Source organism: Lactuca virosa, chromosome 9 (genome assembly GCF_052849685.1).
Source record: "Lactuca virosa cultivar CGN04683 chromosome 9, Lactuca_virosa_CGN04683_v6, whole genome shotgun sequence".
Classification (NCBI taxonomy): domain Eukaryota; kingdom Viridiplantae; phylum Streptophyta; class Magnoliopsida; order Asterales; family Asteraceae; genus Lactuca; species Lactuca virosa.
Window position 1 is genome coordinate 18,146,923 of NC_136434.1, and position 22,983 is coordinate 18,169,905.

Sequence of the window (22,983 nt, forward strand, 5' to 3'; positions counted from 1 at the left end):
TTGTAATCTGAGGGGCCTCAATTTTGCTTTTGGCACGTGCCCTAAATATGGTTGGACCGACCTTGGTAACACCCCCAAAGAAGCTCCAACCCTAATAACTATCTCTTAATGTTTATATAAAATAAACCCTTGCAAAGCTTTCTATCATCATATAAAGGCTAAAATAATTTTTTTTCGTGATATTCAGTTCAAGATCCAACTATGGACCGGTCTTTTTAATAATGTCCAACACTTTGTCACTTTTTTTGGATCCCTAATGACTTTTAAATCATCAAGATACCATGCATGAAAGCTTGCATTTGTCTTTAAGCTTATGCACAAGCGGATGCAATACAAGAGAAAAACAATGGTCCTAAAGTGCCGCTTTGTTGAACCTAGTTATGGACCATATACACTCCTCCCAATACAACCTCGATGCATGTTTATATGAGAATTCTATTGACAAAGAGATATAATGACACCTCAACCTGACCTTATGAAGTAATATTAATATATCCACCAGATTAAATGCATTACTGTAAGCATTGCAAGAAACCCATTAGCATGACATTCATTCAACACTCTATTAACATTATGTAACACGACCTCGACACCACCTGAAAGTGGAAATCATAAATGTACTTTTGTCATTTCTTTACCAACACCTTTTATGACAACACTGTAAACAAATACCTCAATATTGTGACCAATGTAATATGTCATATTCCATTGTCAGGTTTTAGAAACGTCGTAAGAAGAACAAATTTTTACCAAACTCGATGGATATCTTCCCTTAACCACAAATTAACCATTATAGCGATTGCATATAAGAGATATGTGGCTACAAACGTCCCTTCTCCGCATAAAGCATCTGAAATGGGTTATGTTCCTAAGCCATCTCTTCGAAACAAGTTCATTTGGGAAACAATTTAATGCAACCAAGGACATTGCTAATTTCCACTATAAGGGATGGTCAATAAATATGATGTGTAACATAGATGATGGTGACTTTGAGTGGATGTTTAGACTTCATTAAAAATATAGTTATGTGTGGAATGATCAAGAGGATGTTTGAGATTTCATCTCAAAATAACTTATTGACATTTTGAAAAGTCAATAAGTAAAAAAAAACTTTTTTGAAAAAAGAAAAGAACTTTTAAAAAACATCTTCTCCTTAAGCCTTAAAAAAAGATTTTAAATAGTTAGAATTTGTAACTTTTATAAAATCCTTATGACTTTTGAGTTATAAAAATCAATATTACCTTCAAATACCCTTAAGCTAAGACAAACAAAAAAAAAAAAAACAGCTTATTGATTTTTTTCCACTACAAAAATTAATCCAAATATTTTTTAAAAAACTCTATTTTCGATAATCACAAGTCAATAAGTCATTTTATCTAAAATCCAATATGATACTCTAAAATAACGAGTTCCAAAATATGGGGTTATCTTATAAAAAAAATTCAAATGATCGATATTTTTGTTAACTGCCTCGTTAGGTTACTTTAATCAATGTTTTCTTTAAAATATAAAAATTAATTATATCTATCTAACTAAACGGTTTTTGCTCATAAAATAATTCAATACATAAAAATACATCCAACCGATTAGTGTATCTTACTTACAGTCTTACACGATAGAAGACTAAAGTCAACAAAAGTGTCTTAAAGGTGTATTAACAATTTATCCCAAAAAACAAAAAAGAGGTTTCTATTCTTTTATTTTAATCCGCGTTCAGTCTTTTCCTTTTCAGTAGTTTATACACGCGCTTAGATACAGCGCGTCGGCCAGACACTCATTATGTAGCCTGCTAGAGCTGGAGCGTGCAATAATAAATCGACCCCACATCACTCGCAGACCCCTTCCTCTTTTCATCTCCCTGCTTCTTCTATCCCTCTTCTTCCAGCCGAATGCTGTCATTGTTCGTCATCTCTCTCACACACACACGCAAAACACACTCTAAAAACCCTTTTTTTTCAATCTTCTTCAAGATCTAACAACTGTTTTTTTCATTAGATCTCTGTATCTTTCTCTAGTTCACTCGGTTTCTGTATCTACAACTCATTTGCTTCTGATTTTCGCCGCATTTTATGGATCTACATTGCGGTATTTGAGCTTAGTTTTCACTTGATATTACTCTGGAAGTGAAGTGAATAATGGTGTATTTACGTTTTGTTGAAGGACTCGACGGAGGTCTTTGTCGGTGGATTTCACTACAAGAGCAAAACCCTAGCTTGGAGTTCAGTGTTGCATTGTTAAATCAAGCTTTAGCGTTTTGACAATGGTGTTTATGTGTTCGATTACAAAATGTCTACTACTGTGATGCTGTTGTTTATTTTTCCTCTTCTCACTCTCGGTTCTCCTACAGTTAGTTACGGTAATAAAGCTAGAATTGGCTTCTTTTCTTTTTTGTCCTTTTTAATTATTTAGGGTTCTATACTTTTACTTAGTCCTTAGGTGAGTTGCGCCGAAGAAAAAATGGCCAAATGAATTCTAGAGCTGTGTATAGAAATCGCGAATTGACTGCACTTTGGCTCTGCCGACAGTTGATTACTTATCTCTCAGTGAAAATCGTGGCTTATCTGTTTTGATATAATCATATGTTCTTATTGTATGTTTCGTGAGAACCTGCTTAATTTGGGAATAGTATATTCTCTTCGAACCCTCACTTCCTTGAACAAGAGTAGGTTACGATTTGGTGTCAGCCTAATGCGTAAATTGCACAATTGTTGTTGATTGTATCAATAATTTACAAAAATCATTATTGTACTATGTGGTGTGCTTGACTTGTTACAAGGATTTATGTGGCTAGCAACATTATTCCGGTGGTTTGAAATTCAATATCAGTTTTGATTGCTACAGTAACCCAATTGACTTTTAAAGTCAAAATTCATATCTTTTCAATATGAATATATAATCGTTTTCATGGTTAAATATCCCTGTAGGGTGGTTGTGGGTTAAGACAATGCTGTATATCCAATTGGCAGCACTGATTGTATATTAACCTGACTATTACCATTTGCTATTTTTCTATAGAAGTTTTTTTTTTTGTTGAAAAGTTGGATTACTAAAAAGACTATTGGAGGTTATTTAGATTGCACTTTCTATAAGTGTGCTTGTTTGATAACACCTTCCTTTCTACATTGCAATATCCACAACCCAATGAGTATGTTAAATTGGTAGGCTGATGAAATTTAGTTGCCTTTGAAATTCCATGTATTTTAATACGCATAAAAGTTTGCATGTATTTAACTGATGAAAGAAGCGCACCATGCAACACGTAGTGATATAAATAACTAACATATGTGTGTCGTAATCCAGGAAATACGGTATAAGCAAGAGAGAGTATTAACTGAAAATTGAAGTTCCTATAAATAAATGATTTCCTTTTTGATGAAGAATGTAATAGTTGTTTATTATAGATTACTGTTGACTAGTTTGATAACTAGATGGAAAAGAGTGAAGTATCATCATCTACCTGTGTTAATGATTGATGAGCATTTTGTGTTTTGATATTTCTTGTGTAGCCTTGCAGTGGTTATTAGTTACAGTCAGTAGTCACTTGACCTTTGTTCTTTAATTTGATCAGAATGAATATTATGTCCTCTAATTGGGAAAGTTTGTTTACTTCCTTTCCAGGCATTCCTTTCCTGAACATCAATTTATCTCCTTCTCTACTGCCAAGCCAACCTCTGTTTGTGAGGAAACATGATTTTGAACATCTCAAAGGTATCAGTTTCATTCCTTCTTCAAAGATGGAAATATTATGATTAGAAAAATACAATTTGTAATCATCTTTGCTCTTTCCATACCTTTTTCCATCTTGTTTAAGTCTTCTTAAGTCTTAACGGATGAAGTGTTTCATGCTTAACCACCTCTTATTGCAAAATGAATATCATGCAAAGATTGCATAAAATTAGATACTCTATGTCAATATTTACTGAAATGGTGATATGCATATGATAGGTTTTTGGGTACTTATTTTGTTTCTCTAATAGCACAAAGGTATAGTTTCAAATTTGGAAATGTGCTAATGTAAAATCAAAATTTAATTGAATACATACGTTACATGTTGGCTACCATGTTAACCAAGGCATATGAATTGCAAAACTGTTTAAACATCAGGTTACATTAGTAGAACAACCGCATTAAGCTAACGATCCTTTGTTTTTGTTTTCAGTGAGGTTCATGTCAATGAGTGCAACAATTCCATCTATAGCATCACATATACATCCACCCGTGGCCTTTACAAAACCTTCAAATGTACCTGCTGCTCCTTCTCCTTCTCCAACAATTCAAGGTACTTGTAGCCAGGTTTCATCATTCATGTGTAGTATTAGTTATTTTAACTGAATATTGTATTAATTTTCTTTTTGTATAAAATAACATATGTAGGCCCTGTTGCTAGCCCTCCTGTTGGCAGCTCAAGAAGGCGACATCACCATCATTTTCGTAATGGGAAGATCACCCATGCAGTCTCTCCATCTCCATCCCCTGTACCAGGCATGAATCATCATACATCATCTGCATAACTATAATTTAACTTTTCATAATTTCTATAATTTGTATTTTGTAATATGATATCTGACAGGTTGCGATCAAACCTGTTCTGAGCCACTGACTTCAACTCCCATTGGATCACCATGCGGTTGTGTTTTTCCAATGAAAGTCAGACTGCTTTTACAAGTTTCCGTGTATGCGGTCTTTCCCGTTGTGAATGAGCTTGAAATCGAGATTGCAACAGGCACTTACTTAACACAAAGCCAAGTGGTCATAACAGGTGCCAGTGCTGATAGTCAAAATCAAGAAAAAACAGCAGTTGATATAAACTTAGTTCCATTAGGAGAAAAATTCGATAACACCACTGCTTTACTCACATACGATAAGATTTGGCGCAAGAAACTCTCTTTAAATAGAACCCTTTTTGGAGATTATGAGGTTGTATATATCACTTATCCAGGTAAAGATTCCTTTTTTACTCTTTCTCTTGTTGTTTTTTTTTTTACTACTTGGTTCCTAATTATATAAAGTTACTATATGTATATGTATCAGGGCTTCCTTCTTCACCGCCATATGGAGATGGAGATCACCCCGGGAGTGGACCAAATGGAAGTCCTGGAAACAGACAGATCCCTCTCACTGCAACTTTTGTAGGAAAAAGTCAGAACATGAACCCTAAAACCATTTTTGTTATTACTTTATCTGCAGTGGTACTCTTGGTTGTTTGCCTTGCAGCAATTTCTGTCTTCTTAAAGTACAGAAGGGTTGGTAGATCATCAAATGCTGTGGGTCCTGTTTTCGCAACCCCATCTAGCAAAAGACGTGGTAAGTCTTTATATCCATAATACATTTCACTTTCTTAGTCTGAGTTTGATCATTACAGTTAGTTAGCATGATAATTTTTTGGTGAAGTAGGACTTGGAGCAATGTTATCAGGCGATCCATATTCAAACTCCACGTTATCCATTGTCTCTGCCATGCCTGCCTCCCTCCTCTCTGTGAAAACCTTCACACTAGCCGAACTTGACAAGGCCACTGAAAAGTTCAGTTCCAAGAAGATCTTGGGTGAAGGAGGATTTGGATGTGTTTATCATGGAATCATAGAAGATGGATCTGAAGTTGCTGTAAAGTTACTGAATAGAGATAACAACCAAAACGGTGATCGTGAATTCATTGCAGAAGTCGAGATGCTAAGCCGCTTACATCACCGTAACCTTGTAAAACTCATCGGTATATGCATTGAAGGCCGCACACGCTGCTTGGTTTATGAACTCGTTCCTAATGGCAGCGTTGAGTCTCATTTGCATGGTATGTCAATTAATATTATTATTATTGTAATATATGAAATTTGGTAACATGTAATGTGGATTATGCTTCAGGTGTGGATAAGGAGAGAGGGCCTCTTGATTGGGATGGTAGGTTGAAGATTGCTCTTGGTGCAGCGAGAGGTTTGGCTTATCTTCATGAAGATTCAAATCCGCGTGTAATTCATCGTGACTTTAAGGCCAGCAATGTTCTTCTAGAAGATGACTTTACTCCCAAGGTATCAGATTTTGGGTTAGCAAGAGAAGCCACAGAAGGGAGTAGTCATATTTCTACCCGTGTCATGGGAACTTTCGGGTACCATATATTATTCTCTTTCAAACATGCATCTGGATTATCTGTTATTTAATCATTTTTGTTTTAATCTGCACTGCAGTTATGTTGCGCCTGAGTATGCGATGACAGGGCATCTACTAGTGAAAAGCGACGTGTACAGTTATGGTGTTGTGCTTCTGGAGCTTCTTTCCGGAAGAAAACCAGTGGACATGTCGCAACCACCAGGTGAAGAAAACCTCGTGACGTGGGCCCGCCCGCTTCTCACAACCCGAGAAGGACTACAACAGTTAGTGGACCCGAGTTTATTCGGGACCTACGACTTCGATGACATGGCAAAAGTGGCAGCAATCGCATCCATGTGTGTGCACCCGGAGGTAAATCAAAGGCCGTTCATGGGTGAAGTAGTCCAAGCCTTAAAGCTCATATACAACGACAAAGATGAAGTGTGTGGGGACAGTACTACACAAAGGGATTCTTCAGTTGTGGAGTCGGACTTCAAAGGCGGTGATCAAGTCCCTTCCGACAGCAGTTGGTGGAACGCCGGCGGTGGTGCCACCCCGCGGTTGACTTACGGTCAAACCTCTTCGTTCATGACAATGGATTATAGCTCGGGCCCACTTGAAGAGATGGATAACAGAGCGTTTTCAGCTTCGAGTTTTGATGGTGGGGTCGGTTTGGGGCCGTCGGTTAGTCATGGGAACAGGTCGGGCCCGCTTAGGACGGTTAGGAGCAAACCGTTGTTTTATAGATCCAAGGGAAGTATGAGTGAACATGGTGGACTACTCTCAAAGCCTTTTTGGAGTGAAGCTTCCTTTTAACCAAAGGAAAAGAAAGACTGTTGTGTTGTTTGATTTTCAAGTGTACAGAACCAAAAGCCAAGGGCCTTGATGACGAAGTTGAGTAAGAAGTAACAAGTGTAGGTAGGGGTTTGTTGTATGAAATGGAATGAAGTGAGGTTTGATGGCTTATATTTATTTATATATGAGGAAAAGGGGGAGGGACAAAATGGGGATTGTAGTTTTTGACAATCTTGATTTCATTATAATACAATTCGAAGCTGGATAGTATAGTAGGTGTGGTGATTGGTGTATATGTTGATTTCTGATCAATTTTATTCATCTTTGTACAATTTGTGTTGTGTGATATGGTTTCTCTTGTCTGTTTTAGCCTTTTAGGGTTAGATTATGGTTTTTGGTTTAATAATTTTTCATCATAGCATGGCTTTGGTTCATCGGGAAGTGTATCCGAATTTTGATCCATTCGTAATATAAACCAAATAACTAATGTGTGTGCAACCTTTGAACTAAGGAATTGAGTCTTTCTCAATGGCTTATTCATTCCATCTTGTTCGACCTTTCAACTAAGGAATTGAGTCTCTCAAGTAACACCCTACTTTTCACATGATATATTTACTATGGTTTTCAAAACATTTCAAAGTGATAACCTGGTGTGGATATTACAACTTCATATCAAACATAACCATGTTAAACATACTCATTTTTAGGCCTTCTAACATCCGTAAAAGACCTTCTAGATCTTTGAACCTGATTCTTAAATATATGGCATAAAATATAGTATGGAAGACGAAAAGGTCTCGTGAGCTACTTAGGTTTTAGACACATCAAAATCTTTGTTCTTTATTTCAATAGTAATCTTTTATTGAAAATAATTCATTTATAATGATACATGTAATGCATAATCATATATAAAAATAGAAATCTGACTAATTTAACCCTTCTTGCCTTAGTCTATAAAATACAACGTTACTCTGCGCAATTGGATCAATCTATAATGACTCTCTGGTTTATAGACAACTACTTCGCGAAGGAGGTACCATTCCCGGTAGAGTCTTTGATCCCATTTATAGGACAACTGTTCGGACCTTACTTGACACTTATGCAATCACATTCAATGTATACATGATCACCACTTTTCTTTTCACGTTTCAATCACACACAAGTGCCATGATATACATATATTAGAGTAGAAACATTTTCATAATCATATTATAGATAATGCTCGAAAACATTTATATACATATGCATAAAACATTTTTATTTACCATGTATCCCAAAATGGGAAAAATCACCAAGTACTCAACTTATTTATGACCTTTCACATTGGCTGCTTATTTCCTTTCGGCCTAAAGTAGTAATTACACAATATTAATACTTTATTCTTATCATAATTATCCTTGCTTAACGTATTCCCTAAATTCTTCATTAATTCCAATATAATGTTATTTGACTATCAAGTAAAAAACAACTTTGGTAAACTTTTCTGAAATCCAAAAACAAGTCAACATGGCCATTCTAGATACTGTGTTTATAAGTAGATCAACTAGTATTATTACAACTGAAATTAATGATGTATTTTATCCTAATACCATTGTATTAATCCAAGCCTTTGAATTCATAATAATGACATTTTCATGGTACGATAGTTTTTCCAAAGATTACTTAAATTTGTAATAAAAACTATTTTCATGGTTTACTGTCTATTTTTACTCTCATGGATTTGCCGTAAAACTCGTTTTGTATGCGTGTTTTTTTTTGTATTTTTGAATATTTATTTTAAATGTCTTAAATATACATTTAAAAACTTATTAAAATATCTTACATTATCAACCCAAACTATTTATAAATTTTAGGATGTTACAAATACTTACCCTTTAAAATGATTTCATTCTCGAAATCATTGGTTTAACGATATATGCCGTCACCACTCACTTTTAGCCTCCCCAAATTGACTATCTACAACGCTACTAAAATTAACTTTGAGATTTTCTTTTAACGACTCTTCTATCTTATACTAAATTTATTATTTTAGTTTTTTTTTCTAACAGTTTGTTAGTATGTTAGGTTGTCGACTATAACTCAATTAATGATATTTTTAATTCCGTTGATTCAAAATTTTAGTGACTGTTTTATCTTATACTAAACTTATTATTATTATTATTATTGTTATTATTTTTTTTTATTTTTTTCTGATAGCTTGCCAGTTTGTCGACTACTCAATTAGTGATATTTTCAATTTCGTTGATCCAAAATTTTACTATAAATAGACATTCTTATCATGCTTATTTTCATCACAACCATTTCTCTCTTCCATCAAACAATCATTATCAAGAAATCAAGTTTCAAGATGATTATACTTTTTGTTGATCCTGTCTACAATCGTTCTGCTGGTTCTCATCGGCATCTTTAATGTCCATTGATTACGAATTTTGTATTTTTATAACTATTTATTTATGTAATGGGGCTTCCGCCCATTTTCTTTCTTGTATTGTTAATTAAATTACTTTGATTTCTAGTTTATTCAGCAATAAACATCTACTATCTATAACTTACCCGTTTTACTCGTCTTTCAGTTTGTTATTAACTAATGTACCTTTTATTTTTTTAGTATCTTTTACAGATAATTAGTATTTTAACTATGATTGCAATATTAATATAATTTTCATAATAGAACAACCTAAAAGGTTATACACATTTAAAATATAAAAAGGGTATATCCCCTTTATTTAGATTTTAAAATATATTTTGATCGATTCTCAACTCGTTTGACTTGTTTTCTTTTATATTTCTTTAATATTTTGTTTTAATGTGACCCTTTTAGTTTAAAACATATAATAAGCCTATTATTCTTAATAAATTGCTTCAAATTGAGCACGGCTCTTCGCCTCTACCAGCGCCCATGAAAGAGATGAGAAAAATATTTAAAAAGAAAAAAAATTACACGAATGGTCCATATGGTTTGGGTACTATGTACATTTGGTCCCTAACTCTTTCTTTTAACTTGAACATGTCCTATAATATTTTTTTGTTGCGACTTTGGTTTCAGAAATGAAAAAACTATTTTGACCTTGCTATTTTGATAATGAAATTAAATCGAATGAACTCCTAAACAACACGAGGAAACAATATATAGATACAGAAATTACAACAAAGGAATGCATGAATAAGAAAATTACAATAAAGCCCATACACAAATCAAATGTTGCAAGGTGGAGAGATGTTATCCCCCCGCAAGCTGAGTGGTGGAGGGCCGAGCCGAAGCTTGTTTCGAAAGAACTCAAACTGACGCTGAGGAAGGCTTTTAGTGAAAATATCCGCAACTTGAAGTTTGGATGATATGAACTTAGTGTAGAGTTTTCCCGAAGCAACAAGTTCACGGACAAAGTGGTAATCTAATTCAATGTGCTTCATTCTCTTGTGAGCGATGTGATTCTGAGTTAAGAAGAGAGCACTCTGATTGTCACATAGGAGAGTAGGTCGGACTGCGGGAAGAGTGTGGAGTTCTTGAAGCGAATGAGTTATCCAAATAATCTCAGCAGCAACATTGGCCATGGCCCGATATTCGGATTCACAGCTGGATCGAGAAACTGTGGGTTGTTTCTTGGCGCTCCAAGAAACAAGGTTGCCTCCCAAAAAAATCGAGTAGCCATAAGTTGACCGTCTTGTCTCAATGCACCTAGCCCAATCCGCATCGGAGTAGCCAAGAAGGGACATGTTGGTGGGCTTAGAGAAGGTCAAGCCAAACGTTAAAGTGCCTTTAATATACCGGAGGATTCGTTTGACCTCTTGGAAGTGTTGAGTAGTAGGAGCATGGAGGAACTGGCTAACTTGATTAACTGCATATGAGATATCCGGTCTTGTGATGGTAAGATATTGCAATGCCCCTACAATCGAGCGGTACTGTGTCGGATCCGAATATGGGTCACCAGATGATGAGATAGAAGTCGTTGGCGACAAGGGGTGGGCGCCGGTTTTGCATCAAGCATCCGAGCTCTTTCAAGAACATCTTTTGCATATTTAGTTTGGCTAAGGAACAAACCATCGTTTATATACGTGACTTCAAGACCAAGGAAGTAGTTGAGCTTCCCCAAGTCTTTAATAGCAAATTGAGTGTGAAGTTGAGTGATGAACGACTGGAGCACCTCATCATGATTACCGGTCAAAATTTAGTCATCGACATATACCAAAAGATACATGATATACTCGCCACGTTTGAAGATAAAGAGAGAAGTATCGGCCTTGCTACAAGAGAATCCATTGAAAATTAAAAACGTGCTTAGTCGTTGAAACCAAGCCTGAGGGGCTTGCTTGAGGCCGTAAAGAGCTATGTTTAATCGGCACACATGATTAGGATGGTGAGGATTAACAAACCCAGGAGGTTGCTCCATGAATAAACACTCCTGAAGCTGCCCATGCAAAAATGTGTTGTTAACATCAAGCTGATGTAAGGTCCATTTGTTAAGAACAGCGAGAGATAGAATGACCTGAATGGTGGAAACCTTAACCACTGGGCTGAAAGTGTGGGAGTAGTCGAGACCAGGAGTTTGACTAAACCCTTGAGCGACAAGGCGAGCTTTGTATCGCTCAATGGTGCCGTCAGAATGGAACTTTGTACGAAACAATCATTTGGTTCCCACCATCCCATTACTACTCCATCAACCCACCCCTCACACTCTTCTTCATTTCCGTTCACCCTCTTTTTCCTTTCGTTGTAAAATACAATCAATCCAAAATTTTCAGTTTAAACAAACTAGAAATCCTAATATAGTCAATCCAAAAGATGAACTTGAAATCATGACTGATCGAGGAAACAAAAGCGCCACCAGCAAGAAGAGAACGAGAGGTTGTGGGAGGTTTTGGTGAAGGAAGCTTTGGCGAGGGTGTGAGGAATGGTGAGAGAGCCACATATTGAGGACGTATCTCATACATGATACCCCTCTTTTTTTTTTGTGTAATTGTAACCAGTAAAAGTTTAAAACTAAATCAAAATATCAAAATATTAAAAGTAAATATGGCAATATTGTCATTTTTACATCTAATAAGGACAAAAAACACAACAAAAGATTACATTAGGGACTATCCAAGTTAATAAAATAAATAAAAACCATGCAAATTATACCAAATCAAAAGGACTATTTGTGTAATTTACACTTTAAAAAATATATTTGGTGGTTAGAATGTAAAAATTTGAAACAAGTGGTAGCAAATGTACAATTCACATGGTGGATTGGTGGATCCCACCAAGCTCTGGAACAGAATAAACGGTTAAACTATGGCATGCAATCCGCTTCCCCTATCCAGATCCATCGCAGAAAAAATCGGTTCCGGCCGCCGGAGACAATCGCAGTGTTTGACACGCGCCAACTACACACGGCGCACCGATGGCAGCCATGCTCTCTACCAGTGCCATGCTCCCGAGCTTTATCTCCTCTTCGTCGCGTATCTCCATCACTCCCGTGACCACTACAGCCAGGTGATTTTCTTCAATGTTCATATCACGTTATTCAAATTCATTTGTTTCTCTTATTGAATCGTTTAATATGCCTTTGTTTGTTTACACTCAGCGTGCAAAGATTCAGGACAAAAATGTTGTCGTCGGTGACTCAGACTGAAAGTCCAATCGTGGTATGTAATTCTCAGCGTTTTACCAAAATTGAATTGAGATTGTAGAACTATATCAAAATAACCTCATTGTGGCGGAGAGAACTCCCGCACATAATCATGTGTTACAGTTGATATATATGAGTGGAAGTGGAATGTTATGGTGTTAACTGTTAACAATACAGCTTGGATTTGGTGGTGTGGGGGTGGATCTCTTGGCTACTGTGGCTACGTTCCCTAACCCGGATGACAAGATTCGAAGCACCAGCTTAAAGGTACTCAGTCTAGACGATTTTATTATTATTCCTAGGTTAGTATTGGTATTACAGCTTCGCTTTATCCTATAGTTGGATTATCAATCTTATGATTTCGAGTTTTGTGACTGATTGCATAGCATGAGTCTTAAGAAAGAATTCAAAATTTTGTGAATATTTTACCTGTAATTACTGCAGAATGAATGGCTATTGTTTTAATGAACTCTTCCTCTATGATTTCCTAATAGAGGTTTCACAGTATCCAGATCTGTGGTGTAGAATATATCAAGTCCTCAAAGTTATCTGTAATCACTATGATTGAAGAATTCCCTTGTTGATCATATTGTTCATTTATTCCCCCTTTCCTATATGATTGAGATTTTACAATCATCTGTGGTCCAGATTAACAGTTTTATAGAGAAACTGATTAGTTCCTCTAATGGTGGTCTCAACACTTTATCATTCTTCTTTTTATTTTGGCCAAGGGTACTCTGTTTTTTTTTATATGGTTGTGTTATCATTACTTCCAATCTAGGTTTAAATGTAGATTCATCATCTTCTTAAGTATGTGATTGCTGATAATGTTGAATTATCAAACTAGTTGTTGTGTTTCCCTTATTTAATGAATGGGTTGCTTTTTTTGGATGTCAAGTATGTTTTGAAAATCCAATATTCTCTTTTTCGTACATTCTGTTACTGTCGTTGCTGTAGAAATGAGTTGAATCTCAGTAACAGTGTGACCATCATAAATCACACTTTTTTTTTTTTTTCTTTTTTTTCTTTCTGATAGGTACAAGGAGGTGGTAATGCAGGAAACGCTCTAACTTGTGCAGCTCGTTTAGGATTGAATGCAAGGTTAATATCCAAGGTATGCATGCAATATGCTAATACTTGACATCAGAACTATGTTGTTGTTGTTGTTGTTGTTTTTCTATCACATAGTCAGTAGCAACTAGTAAGCTATTGCTGAAAACATACAGAGAAAAGGGTGAGAGAAGGTAGATGGATATGAAGAGAACAAAACACCTTACTTCTAAGATCTAAATGTACAAGTCAGAATATGTTTCGCTATGTGTGTGTATATATGTACATGCGCTTTTACATCTGTCCTCTTATAGATGTTGGTCTATTGTATGAGCTTGTAGATTTTTAAATTTCTTCACTGAGCTATTCTGAAGTGTTTCAGATGTTGTCATGTATTACCTTATTAACAGGTTGCTAATGATGCTCAAGGGAGAGGAATACTGGAGGAACTAAAAGCTGATGGTGTAGATGTATCTTTTTTTGCGGTAATGAACATGTAGAAAAGTACAATCTTTCAACAGTATTGAAGAGAATTTTGTCTGTGTTCTATCCAGGAAATCTCTTTAAGACAAAATTCAGATTATGCAAATTCTTTTATAGAATTTTAGTAGGTAGCATATCTGTCTTTGGGTAATTTTCTTTTTACACATACATATAAGCTTGCATTTCTTGGTTGCAGGTTTCTGAAGAGGGTAATTCACCATTTACCTATGTCATTGTAGACGATCAAACGTAAGCATCTCTATTCTCTTCACTCCAGTTCCTTTCTTCTCATATTTTTTTTACTTATGTCGAAGATGCTATGTTTGACTCTATGATTAACTATTTTCGGCTATTGGAAAACCATTTCTTATTTTCTCAAGTGAATTTGAACTTGTTCAATTGGCAAGTCAGACAAAATACTAAGCACCCAGATCTTGATTCTTGAATTTGAGATGGTGTAAAATATTTCTGTCAAACTGTAACTTATAGTCCACTAAGAAATAAATGTTACTAACCTATGTACATATACTATAACACCTATCAACACAGTACCTTTTGTATACAAACAACATGAAAATGAGGAAATACATGTGTGAATTGTGACAGTGTAAAACATGCATCTCACATAAAATAAAAGTGCATTTTTTATTAATGAAAAGTTAATTAGATGTGTCCAGGAAGACTCGAACTTGTATTCATACACCAGGGTGGCCTCCAATGATTCCAGATGAGCTTTCCAGTTCATCTTTACTAAGTGCATTGGCTGGAGTGAAGCTTGTTTATTTTGATGTACGGTTGCCTGAAACGGCTCTAGTTGTAGCACATGAGGTAACCATCAATTAGGCGATTTTTGATCTTCTTAATCCTTCCCTTCTTGTTTAATTAGCCTCACTCCATTTCTCTATTTACAAATTAATTAAAAATTTCTTTCTACTTTCACCAGTGCAGGCAAATCGCAGGAAAATACCTATTTTAATTGATGCTGAAAGGTCAAGGGAAGGCCTCGATGATCTTCTAAATTTATCAGACTATGTTGTGTGCTCGGCTAAACTTCCACAGGCATGCTATTGCTGTTGCTTATCATTCTTTTTAATTACATCTTAATTATACCTATCTTTCTATTACCCATTGCTCATTATTAGGCTTGTGGAAAGAAAACCGAACCTATCTTGAAAACCAATTTTCTGGTTTTTAGATAAACCGAATTTAGGTTTGGTTTTTAAATAAAATGAATTTTTAGGTTTGATTTGGTTATCTTTTATTTAAAAATGGTACCGTTTTATTTTATATATAAGTTTAAAATTGTATGTTAAAAACTAGAATTATATGATGAATATATTCTTACATTGTCTTGCATTATTTTTTGAGATAACAACATAATTTTCATTTGTATCATGCATATAGGCAGGCCACTTAACTTTTTTCCTCCACTTTCTAATTTTGTCCCATACTCATACAGCCACTCAGTCAAAAATTGACCGGTTAATTAAGTTGCTGATGTGGTGTTGAGTGTTAGCCAAACCACGTGGCTTGGCATCTAGTTGTACATCTCATCAAAAAGTGCAATAGCTACTAAGCTAGCAGTAGAAAATGCGGTCTTATTAATGATATATATATATATATATATATATATATATATATATATATATATATATATATATATATATATATATATATATATATATATCATAACTGTTGAATCGAAAGTTTAATTACTAACCGTCTGAAATTAATTTGTTTTGTATATATAACCGAGTCTGACGTACTGTACAGACATGGACTGGAGCCCCATCTGTTGCAAGCGCACTTGTTTCTATGCTGTTAAGGTTGCCAAAACTCAAGTTTGTTATCGTAACTTTAGGTGCAGATGGTTGCATAATGCTCGACAGAAGAAACATATCTGGTCCTTTTCTTTTTACCTACCCTTAATTAATTTCTATATATATAAATTCTGCAATATGCTATTTATTGCTAACACAACCTGTGTTATCATCAACTTCACTTCCAACAGAGAATGTCGAAGCTGAAGAAATGGATGTAGATGATTTATTAGAGATATTGAAACGCAAATCCAGCACTCTTTTTTCACCTGCCCCGACATGCATTTCATCGGTAGTTAACATGCATTTTCCTGATTCAGAAAACGATGATGTTCATGCATGGTGGGTGCTTCTGCTTCATAGTTCATATATATTTTAGTTTATGTTTCAGGAGGTTACAAGATTGCAGGCAAAGGGAATCGGGAATGTGTGTGGAAAGCTGCTCATTGGCACGGCTGAGAAGATACCACAGTCGGAGCTGGTGGATACAACAGGTGCTGGAGACGCATTCATAGGAGCAGTCCTGTATGGTAAGTACTACGTATTTATAAATTGTAATTATATGACCACTGAATTCACTCCATTATTTTGCTTTATTATTTATCTTGCTTTTTAATGTTCTTATCTAGACAACCAGGTAGATAAATAAATGAATATTTATAGAGCTGAAAACTGAAAAGTTAAGAATATTTGTGTTGACTTGACTTGATAAAGTAGGAATTGAATAATGGAATGAAGGAGCTAAAAGATGGGACACATAGCCAGCCTATAAGTCATAAGTGTCCAAAGCATGCAACTCGCCAAATTGACAACTCCTGTTGTACGTATATTTATTTGTAGGCATTTGCACCAACAAGCCACCAGAACAAATGTTACCTTTTGCAGCTCAAGTGGTTAGTATATTCACAATTCACAAACCAACTACATTCAACTAATTTACATGTAACCATTCAAATTATCATCAAACATATCTTCGATTCTTCTGGGATAATGCTACACCGGCCAATACTTGGATTAACTTTGTATGCATTATCCCATTTTTGTAAATAAAAATGTAAATTATATCAGTCATAGTTACTCTCAGCTAAAAAGATATGATACGTTTGATGATAATATTAATGTTAATCAAGCCCAAACTCACAGAAAACCGTGTCCTTATTTTCCTGCATAAACAATCACAGGCAGCCATCACTTGTCGAGCTTTAGGAGCTCGTGCGGGTCCACATCTCACAGATTCTCGTTTAGCACCATTTTTACATTAACTAATACTACTGCTGTTGCAGGTAAACTAAGTTTCATGCATGTATTCATTGTATCTAATGCATTCAGAGTTGTACATTAAAAAAACATGATTGGTCTGATGTTTCCCAGATAGGAAATTGCCTTGTTCTTAACAAACAACTGAGGCTGCTAAACATTACAATACCACCACCTTCTAGTCTTGCTAATATCTAACTAACGACACAAAACATGATCCAAAATATAGCAACAGATTTTGCCACCCAGAGTTACACCACTTGATTTAAAAGTCAAAAGTTAAAACATCTACTACAACATGCTATCAGCCATTGTAGGCAGCCTCTTGAAAAAACTAACACCACTGGATGGCAACTTGTTCCTGAACCTGGGTGGCCTCAGAAAGTACAATCCCCAAATCGCCACCACCCACCTGATTGGCACCAAGTAAAACCCAAAAGCAGCAAAGAAACAAACCACCACAAACAAGAAGGACGCCCTCGGGTCTCGCCAGCTCAGCAACGCCTGGAACCTCTCCCCTTGAGTCGCCATGTCACCAACCACCGTCTGGATCCTCCCCGCCACACTCCTCAGCCTGTCATACCTAATCCTCACAACCTCTGCGCTTCTGCTCGTTGGAAAAGAGTCAAACTCCTCATCTAATTCATCCGGGTGAACGCTTTCCGCATACGACAGGCGTGTGTCCATGTGAGGTGGGTACCGGGGGCGTAATCGGTATTTCCATAGTCCAATAACCGCAAACCCCAACAGAATCGATGGCACAATAAGCTCCGGCATCAGTACCAGAATCATAAAAGTAACCACAAACATGCTCGAGTAAACCGGCATGTTCCAGTTCCTCATCGCATCAATCACCCGGTTCACGAACACAAGCCAACCCAACACTCTCTGGAGCCGGAAGAAATTAGCTTTGCTCTTCCTCATGCTCCACATATGAGAATCATGATCCAGCATGTACTCCACCACTTCCCTCCCTAGACTCGGCTCGGCTCGGCTCAGCCGCGAAGCCACCACATTCATGGCTTGGTACCTCAAGCTATCTAACTGGCTCACAGACAAAGGCTGTACGTAGTGCATCTTAGGTAGTAAAGGCATTGTGTACATGTGAAGCATGTTCAGCATGTTAGCACAAGAGAATCTAACAGCCAAATGAAGCTCGCCCATTTTCTTAACACCAGAAGGATGCAACATCAATAGCGGGTATGCATGGGTGTACACCCGGTCTGACTCAAGTGTAGACAACCGGATCCGGACTTTTCCGATCCGTGAATCACGTGTGCCCGCCCCATTACCAGTCGGGTTCTTATCGACCCGCGAATTGTCGAAAACCCCAATTGTGATCACCGTGCACGGATCGAAAACTTCCCAGGTGTACTGCTCGTTCCATTTCGGAGCCAAACTATCCACAACGGTTCGGGTCCTGACCCATTTCTGGCCGTATTTCGCCACACAGTAAGCATCCGTGGACCCGCCTTTACCTTCTTTCATCTTCATTGGCATAAGATTAGAAGCCCCAAGAATACCCATCTCAAGAACACCGATATGAGGCTTCCATAGCTGCTTAGCTGTAGGCCTAACGTCACTACTATACATTGTAGCTTCATCAAGCACATGATACCCACCATCAAGTGAGGCCCGTATATGGATCCGAGAAGCAAACCTAACAACTGATTTTGACTCATTCGGGTTACTCGAATGCCCATCAAGATTATACCACCTTGAAGCCACTTCCTTTGAATCCAACCTCCTGTTAATAACCGAAACCGGAAGCATGACCCGACCCACAACCTCCTCACGGTTCGGGGCGACCCGGTCCTCCACAGAAAAAATCACATAATCCTCAAACGGCTCGGCCACCACAAACATTAAGTCCTCATTCCAAAACGGGTTTGAGAGGCTGCGATTGGCCATGGCCGGGGCGACCCGGGTTTTTAAAACCTGGTTTCCGACTTGTACTTTGACATTAAGCTCAGGGTACCTCATTAAAGATGTCCCTTTTTCACCCAAAACGACATCTTGTGCTTCAATCACGGAAACCCTTAAGTACCATAGTTTAGGTGAAAGATATACCTTGGATTGAATTGAACAAAGCCCATCTAAATGCACGTTCGCAGCCTTTGAATGCCATGCCTCTGAGAAAGCTTCATCCGCTTGAGTCCCAAACCAAATTGCTACCATAACTTCTCCACCTTTCCCTCTCTCCCCTCTCTTATCATCCATTCTGTACCATTGTGGTGCCAGTTGACTGTCTGGTGGGACCCTTTTAGGGACTTCATTCAGGTCAAACCAAACACGACCCAAGAAATCATCTTTGTCTCTCTCCTTCACATATATTTCCACCATGGATGATTGTATCGTGTCTTTGCAAAATGCAAATACTTGGTCCCATTCTGCGTTGTTCAAAGCAGCCCTCTTTGTGATTCCTCTGTAGTTTCCAAGTTTCACCTCCGCCACCAGCTCTCCGCCACCGACCACCGGGATTTCACGGCCTTTCACCACCCTTATGTAAAGATACTGCATTTGCTCCACCAGGTCATAGGTTGAGCTTGTCTTGTCTTTGTTCAACAAACCCCCACCAAGATGCGGATTTGTTTCTTTCAAGGAGTACTCGTTTGACCCACCGGAAAACAACCCTACACGACCGCCGCCCCCACCACCAACACCGCCACCTGGTACAGCCACGTTCATGGCGGGGATGGGTGGACCCGGGATGGAAGTGATGACAACTGGCTTGAGGTCACCCTGGTTCGGGTCGGGTTTGTTGGTCATCTGGTTCGGATGTGTCATTTTCTTGTTTTCCTGACCCCCACCGCCAGCCCCACCCATTTGCTGGTGGTTCTGAACCACCGTGTTGGCATTTTGCTGCTGAAACTTGTTGCTTTTCTTGGAAACCCCACCAGAAACCACCACCCCACCACCACCACCTTTGACATGCTCTTTTACAGACAAATAGAGTTTGAATGTGATCTCCCCGCGCACGTGAGAAAAAAGGCTCCTTTTATCAAGCGTGTGAAGCTGTGGAATGAGGTCCTCTTGGCCCTCCCTGGCAATGCTGGTGCCGGAGACCCTAACCTTACCCAAGAAATTCCGGCTGTTGTTTGACCGTTTCTCGTTAAACACGTTGACTTCAATGGTTCTGTAAGGGAGGTCAGCGACGTCGTTTACATGAAACACAAGCTTCTCATTCCAAACAGGGTTAAGGTCTTTGTATTTGACTTGAGTCCTTTGCCTTTGACCTTCAAACTCAACTTCAACAAAGGCAGAAGAAGAACCCTCTCCATCTTTAGGCATCAAGTTGTGGGCCCCCAGCACTTCCACTACAAGCTTCTCTTTACTCATTCTTCTCTTCGATTCAAACTTGTTCTTCTACTTTTTAGATAGATAGATAGAGAAAATGGTGGAAAAGAGTGTTTTTTTTTACAGAGAACCCAAAACGACAATGGAGTGGCTCAAGAAGATGACTGATGAAGAATACCAACAGGTGGGTTGGTTGCCCGGAGAGAGAGAGAGAGAGAGAGAGAGAGATAGGGAGATGGTGATGTATGGAAACTAGACAAGACAAGAGAAAGAGAAAGTGAAATGGATTTTGGGGAATGGACTAGTTTAATCATAATATTATAATAATCTTCTACTCCCTCTTCCATTTGTGTGTGTACTCCACGCGCGTTTTTGCAGCTTTTTTTTCCCTTAAAGTACAATCCTTTTAATGCAATATGGTACAATAATTTAATGCGTGTGTATATATAATACATAATATTGTTTTTTTAATATTAATTTTAAAATTAAAATTATTTATTTATCAAAAAGAAATTATATAAAAGTTCAAAATAGACCGATCAAAGGGAATAACGGGTCAAAAACTACAAAATTTTGTCCATGTAGTGCCAAGTTGGGAACTTGGGATGATTCCAATATCCAAACACCGTTATCTAAAAATTTAGATGTTTGATAAATAATTAATATGTAAATATAATTATAAATATGTAAATAAAGATATTTGTGATTGTTTGCATTTGAAGTAGAGATAATCACAAGACTATAACTAATGGAGTCATTTAACAAAATATTTTATTTTATTTTTCACAAAATTAACATTAGTTAAAGGATCCCATTGCAAATTACCAACTGTATTTTGACTAAAAAATCAACGAAAATCACATGCTTCTTAATATATGATCGTATTTTGCAATCTATGGACACATTTCACATTATATTAATATTTTATTTGCAATATATCATTGTATTTGTAACATCTAACTTTTTCACAAATATATTTTTTTAATTTATAAATATATTTTGTGTTAATACAATTGAAATCTTAATTTTGCAATTAGCAATAAGCAATAAATAGGTCCATTTAATTTATTGCTTATCAATGGTTATTTTGTGATTACGTTCAAAAAAGACTGGTCATTTTAGTAAATAGATCCATTAAATTTTATTATTTTAGTGATAATCCTTTTTAAGGCACCTTTTAATTATGTTAGACAGGATTTTTGACCTATTTAATATGTTACATTTTTAGTTAGTTTTTTTATTCTTAATTAGTTAAGGAAAAAACATAATTCAGTTTGACTAATGAATAAATATAAAGAAAATGACAAAAATAGCCAAAAATACTAATCACTTTGTGGAAAATAGTCAAAAAAAATTGAAATTGCAAAAATGGCCACAAAAATCGTAGATGGGAATGGTCCATTTGCGATTTGCACATTCCATCTGCGAATGTACAAGTGGCTAAAGCACAAGTGTACTTTAGCCACTTGTACATTCGCATGTGAATTATTTTATATATATATATATATATATATATATATATATATATATATATATATATATATATATAGGGCAGGGCAGGCTTAAATCGCAGATGGACACAGTCCATCTGCGATTTCCTCTGTATTCCATCTATGATTTTACGAATCTTTTTTTTATTTTGACTATCAATGGTTTGACTACGAAATAATCTTACTATATATAAACTTTTGTAGAAAATTATCAGTTTAGTTGTTATTTGTTTAGGAAATTTCATATTTTCGGGATTGTTGAAATAATCGTCCATTTTCTTCAAGAAATCGTCAAAAGGAATCCCCGAGAGAGAGAGTTTTTCTATATTGAAGAGTAAAAAATGAGGGAAAAAAAATCGTTTTATAGATTTTCACAACCAAAATCGCAGATGAACAGTACAAATCACAGATGGACTTTTCTATCTGCGAATGTACAAGTGCCTAAAGCACAACTGTGTTTTAGGCACTTGTACATTCGCAGATGGAAAGCCAAAATCGCAGATGGGGCATTTCCATCTGCGAATTTAGTGGTTATTTTTGCAATTTCTATTTTTTTTGGCTAAATTTGTAAGGTAATTAGTGTATTTGGCTAATTTTGTAATTTTCTCATAAATATATTATTCGAAAGCATCGCCTCTATTTTTTAGTTATCTGTTATTCAATTTTATACATAATAATATAATAAGAATCTTTAACTATCAACTGAAAATTACTTAAATAAGGAAAATATTAAACTTATCGTTGACCACATTCAATAAGTATTAGATTTTGCAGTTATTGCAAGTAGTTTTGGAAATTTATCTATTATGTTATCACACTTGCTGTAAAACACAACAGGTATTAGGTATATATAGGATCATCATTATGCCTTTAATTATTTTGATTTTTTTTAACGTCTAACACATACCCTTTTAAATCATATTTCTAACTATTTAGTTGTCCAAAATGACGACTTCTATTCATAAACCTTTTAGAGAGGAAGAAGTCATTCTCTCCCAACCCACTCAACCATTGTCAAATCATTTTTTCTTTCTCTGCTCTTTTTTATCTCTCTCAACCCACAACACATGGAAATCCTATCTTTTTCAACTCACTTGATTAA

General features: G+C 36.4%; 3 protein-coding genes across 7 annotated transcripts; 2 read left to right on the forward strand and 1 right to left on the reverse strand.

Moving 5' to 3' along the window:
* The first annotated feature begins 1,819 nt into the window (after positions 1 to 1,819).
* On the forward strand, positions 1,820 to 7,207 carry LOC145136555 (receptor-like serine/threonine-protein kinase ALE2). Of its 2 annotated transcripts, XM_079070678.1 has the most exons (10): positions 1,820 to 2,085; positions 2,161 to 2,356; positions 3,619 to 3,708; positions 4,160 to 4,279; positions 4,375 to 4,482; positions 4,571 to 4,939; positions 5,032 to 5,304; positions 5,395 to 5,787; positions 5,859 to 6,099; positions 6,179 to 7,207. In XM_079070678.1, the coding sequence occupies exons 2-10, from the start codon at positions 2,287 to 2,289 to the stop codon at positions 6,894 to 6,896; spliced, it is 2,382 nt and encodes a 793-aa protein (XP_078926804.1). In that variant the 5' UTR covers positions 1,820 to 2,085; positions 2,161 to 2,286; the 3' UTR covers positions 6,897 to 7,207. The 2 variants fall into 2 exon arrangements, with proteins under 2 accessions (XP_078926804.1, XP_078926805.1); XM_079070679.1 differs by lacking the exons at positions 1,820 to 2,085; positions 2,161 to 2,356 and adding an exon at positions 2,390 to 2,662.
* Positions 7,208 to 12,146: 4,939 nt separating this feature from the next.
* LOC145138361 (uncharacterized) lies at positions 12,147 to 17,204 on the forward strand. Of its 4 annotated transcripts, none has more exons than XM_079072456.1 (13): positions 12,148 to 12,348; positions 12,440 to 12,500; positions 12,662 to 12,751; positions 13,521 to 13,598; positions 13,945 to 14,019; positions 14,214 to 14,266; positions 14,695 to 14,845; positions 14,966 to 15,076; positions 15,791 to 15,920; positions 16,029 to 16,129; positions 16,217 to 16,367; positions 16,678 to 16,730; positions 17,019 to 17,204. In XM_079072456.1, the coding sequence occupies exons 1-13, from the start codon at positions 12,257 to 12,259 to the stop codon at positions 17,097 to 17,099; spliced, it is 1,227 nt and encodes a 408-aa protein (XP_078928582.1). In that variant the 5' UTR covers positions 12,148 to 12,256; the 3' UTR covers positions 17,100 to 17,204. The 4 variants fall into 4 exon arrangements, with proteins under 4 accessions (XP_078928584.1, XP_078928582.1, XP_078928583.1 ...); XM_079072457.1 differs by having other exon boundaries at positions 16,229 to 16,367; XM_079072458.1 differs by lacking the exons at positions 16,678 to 16,730; positions 17,019 to 17,204 and adding an exon at positions 16,552 to 16,671 and having other exon boundaries at positions 12,147 to 12,348.
* Positions 17,115 to 20,684, reverse strand: LOC145138360 (C2 calcium/lipid-binding plant phosphoribosyltransferase family protein). Its single transcript, XM_079072455.1, has one exon. The coding sequence runs from the start codon at positions 20,431 to 20,433 to the stop codon at positions 17,386 to 17,388; it is 3,048 nt and encodes a 1,015-aa protein (XP_078928581.1). The 5' UTR covers positions 20,434 to 20,684; the 3' UTR covers positions 17,115 to 17,385.
* Positions 20,685 to 22,983: the final 2,299 nt, after the last annotated feature.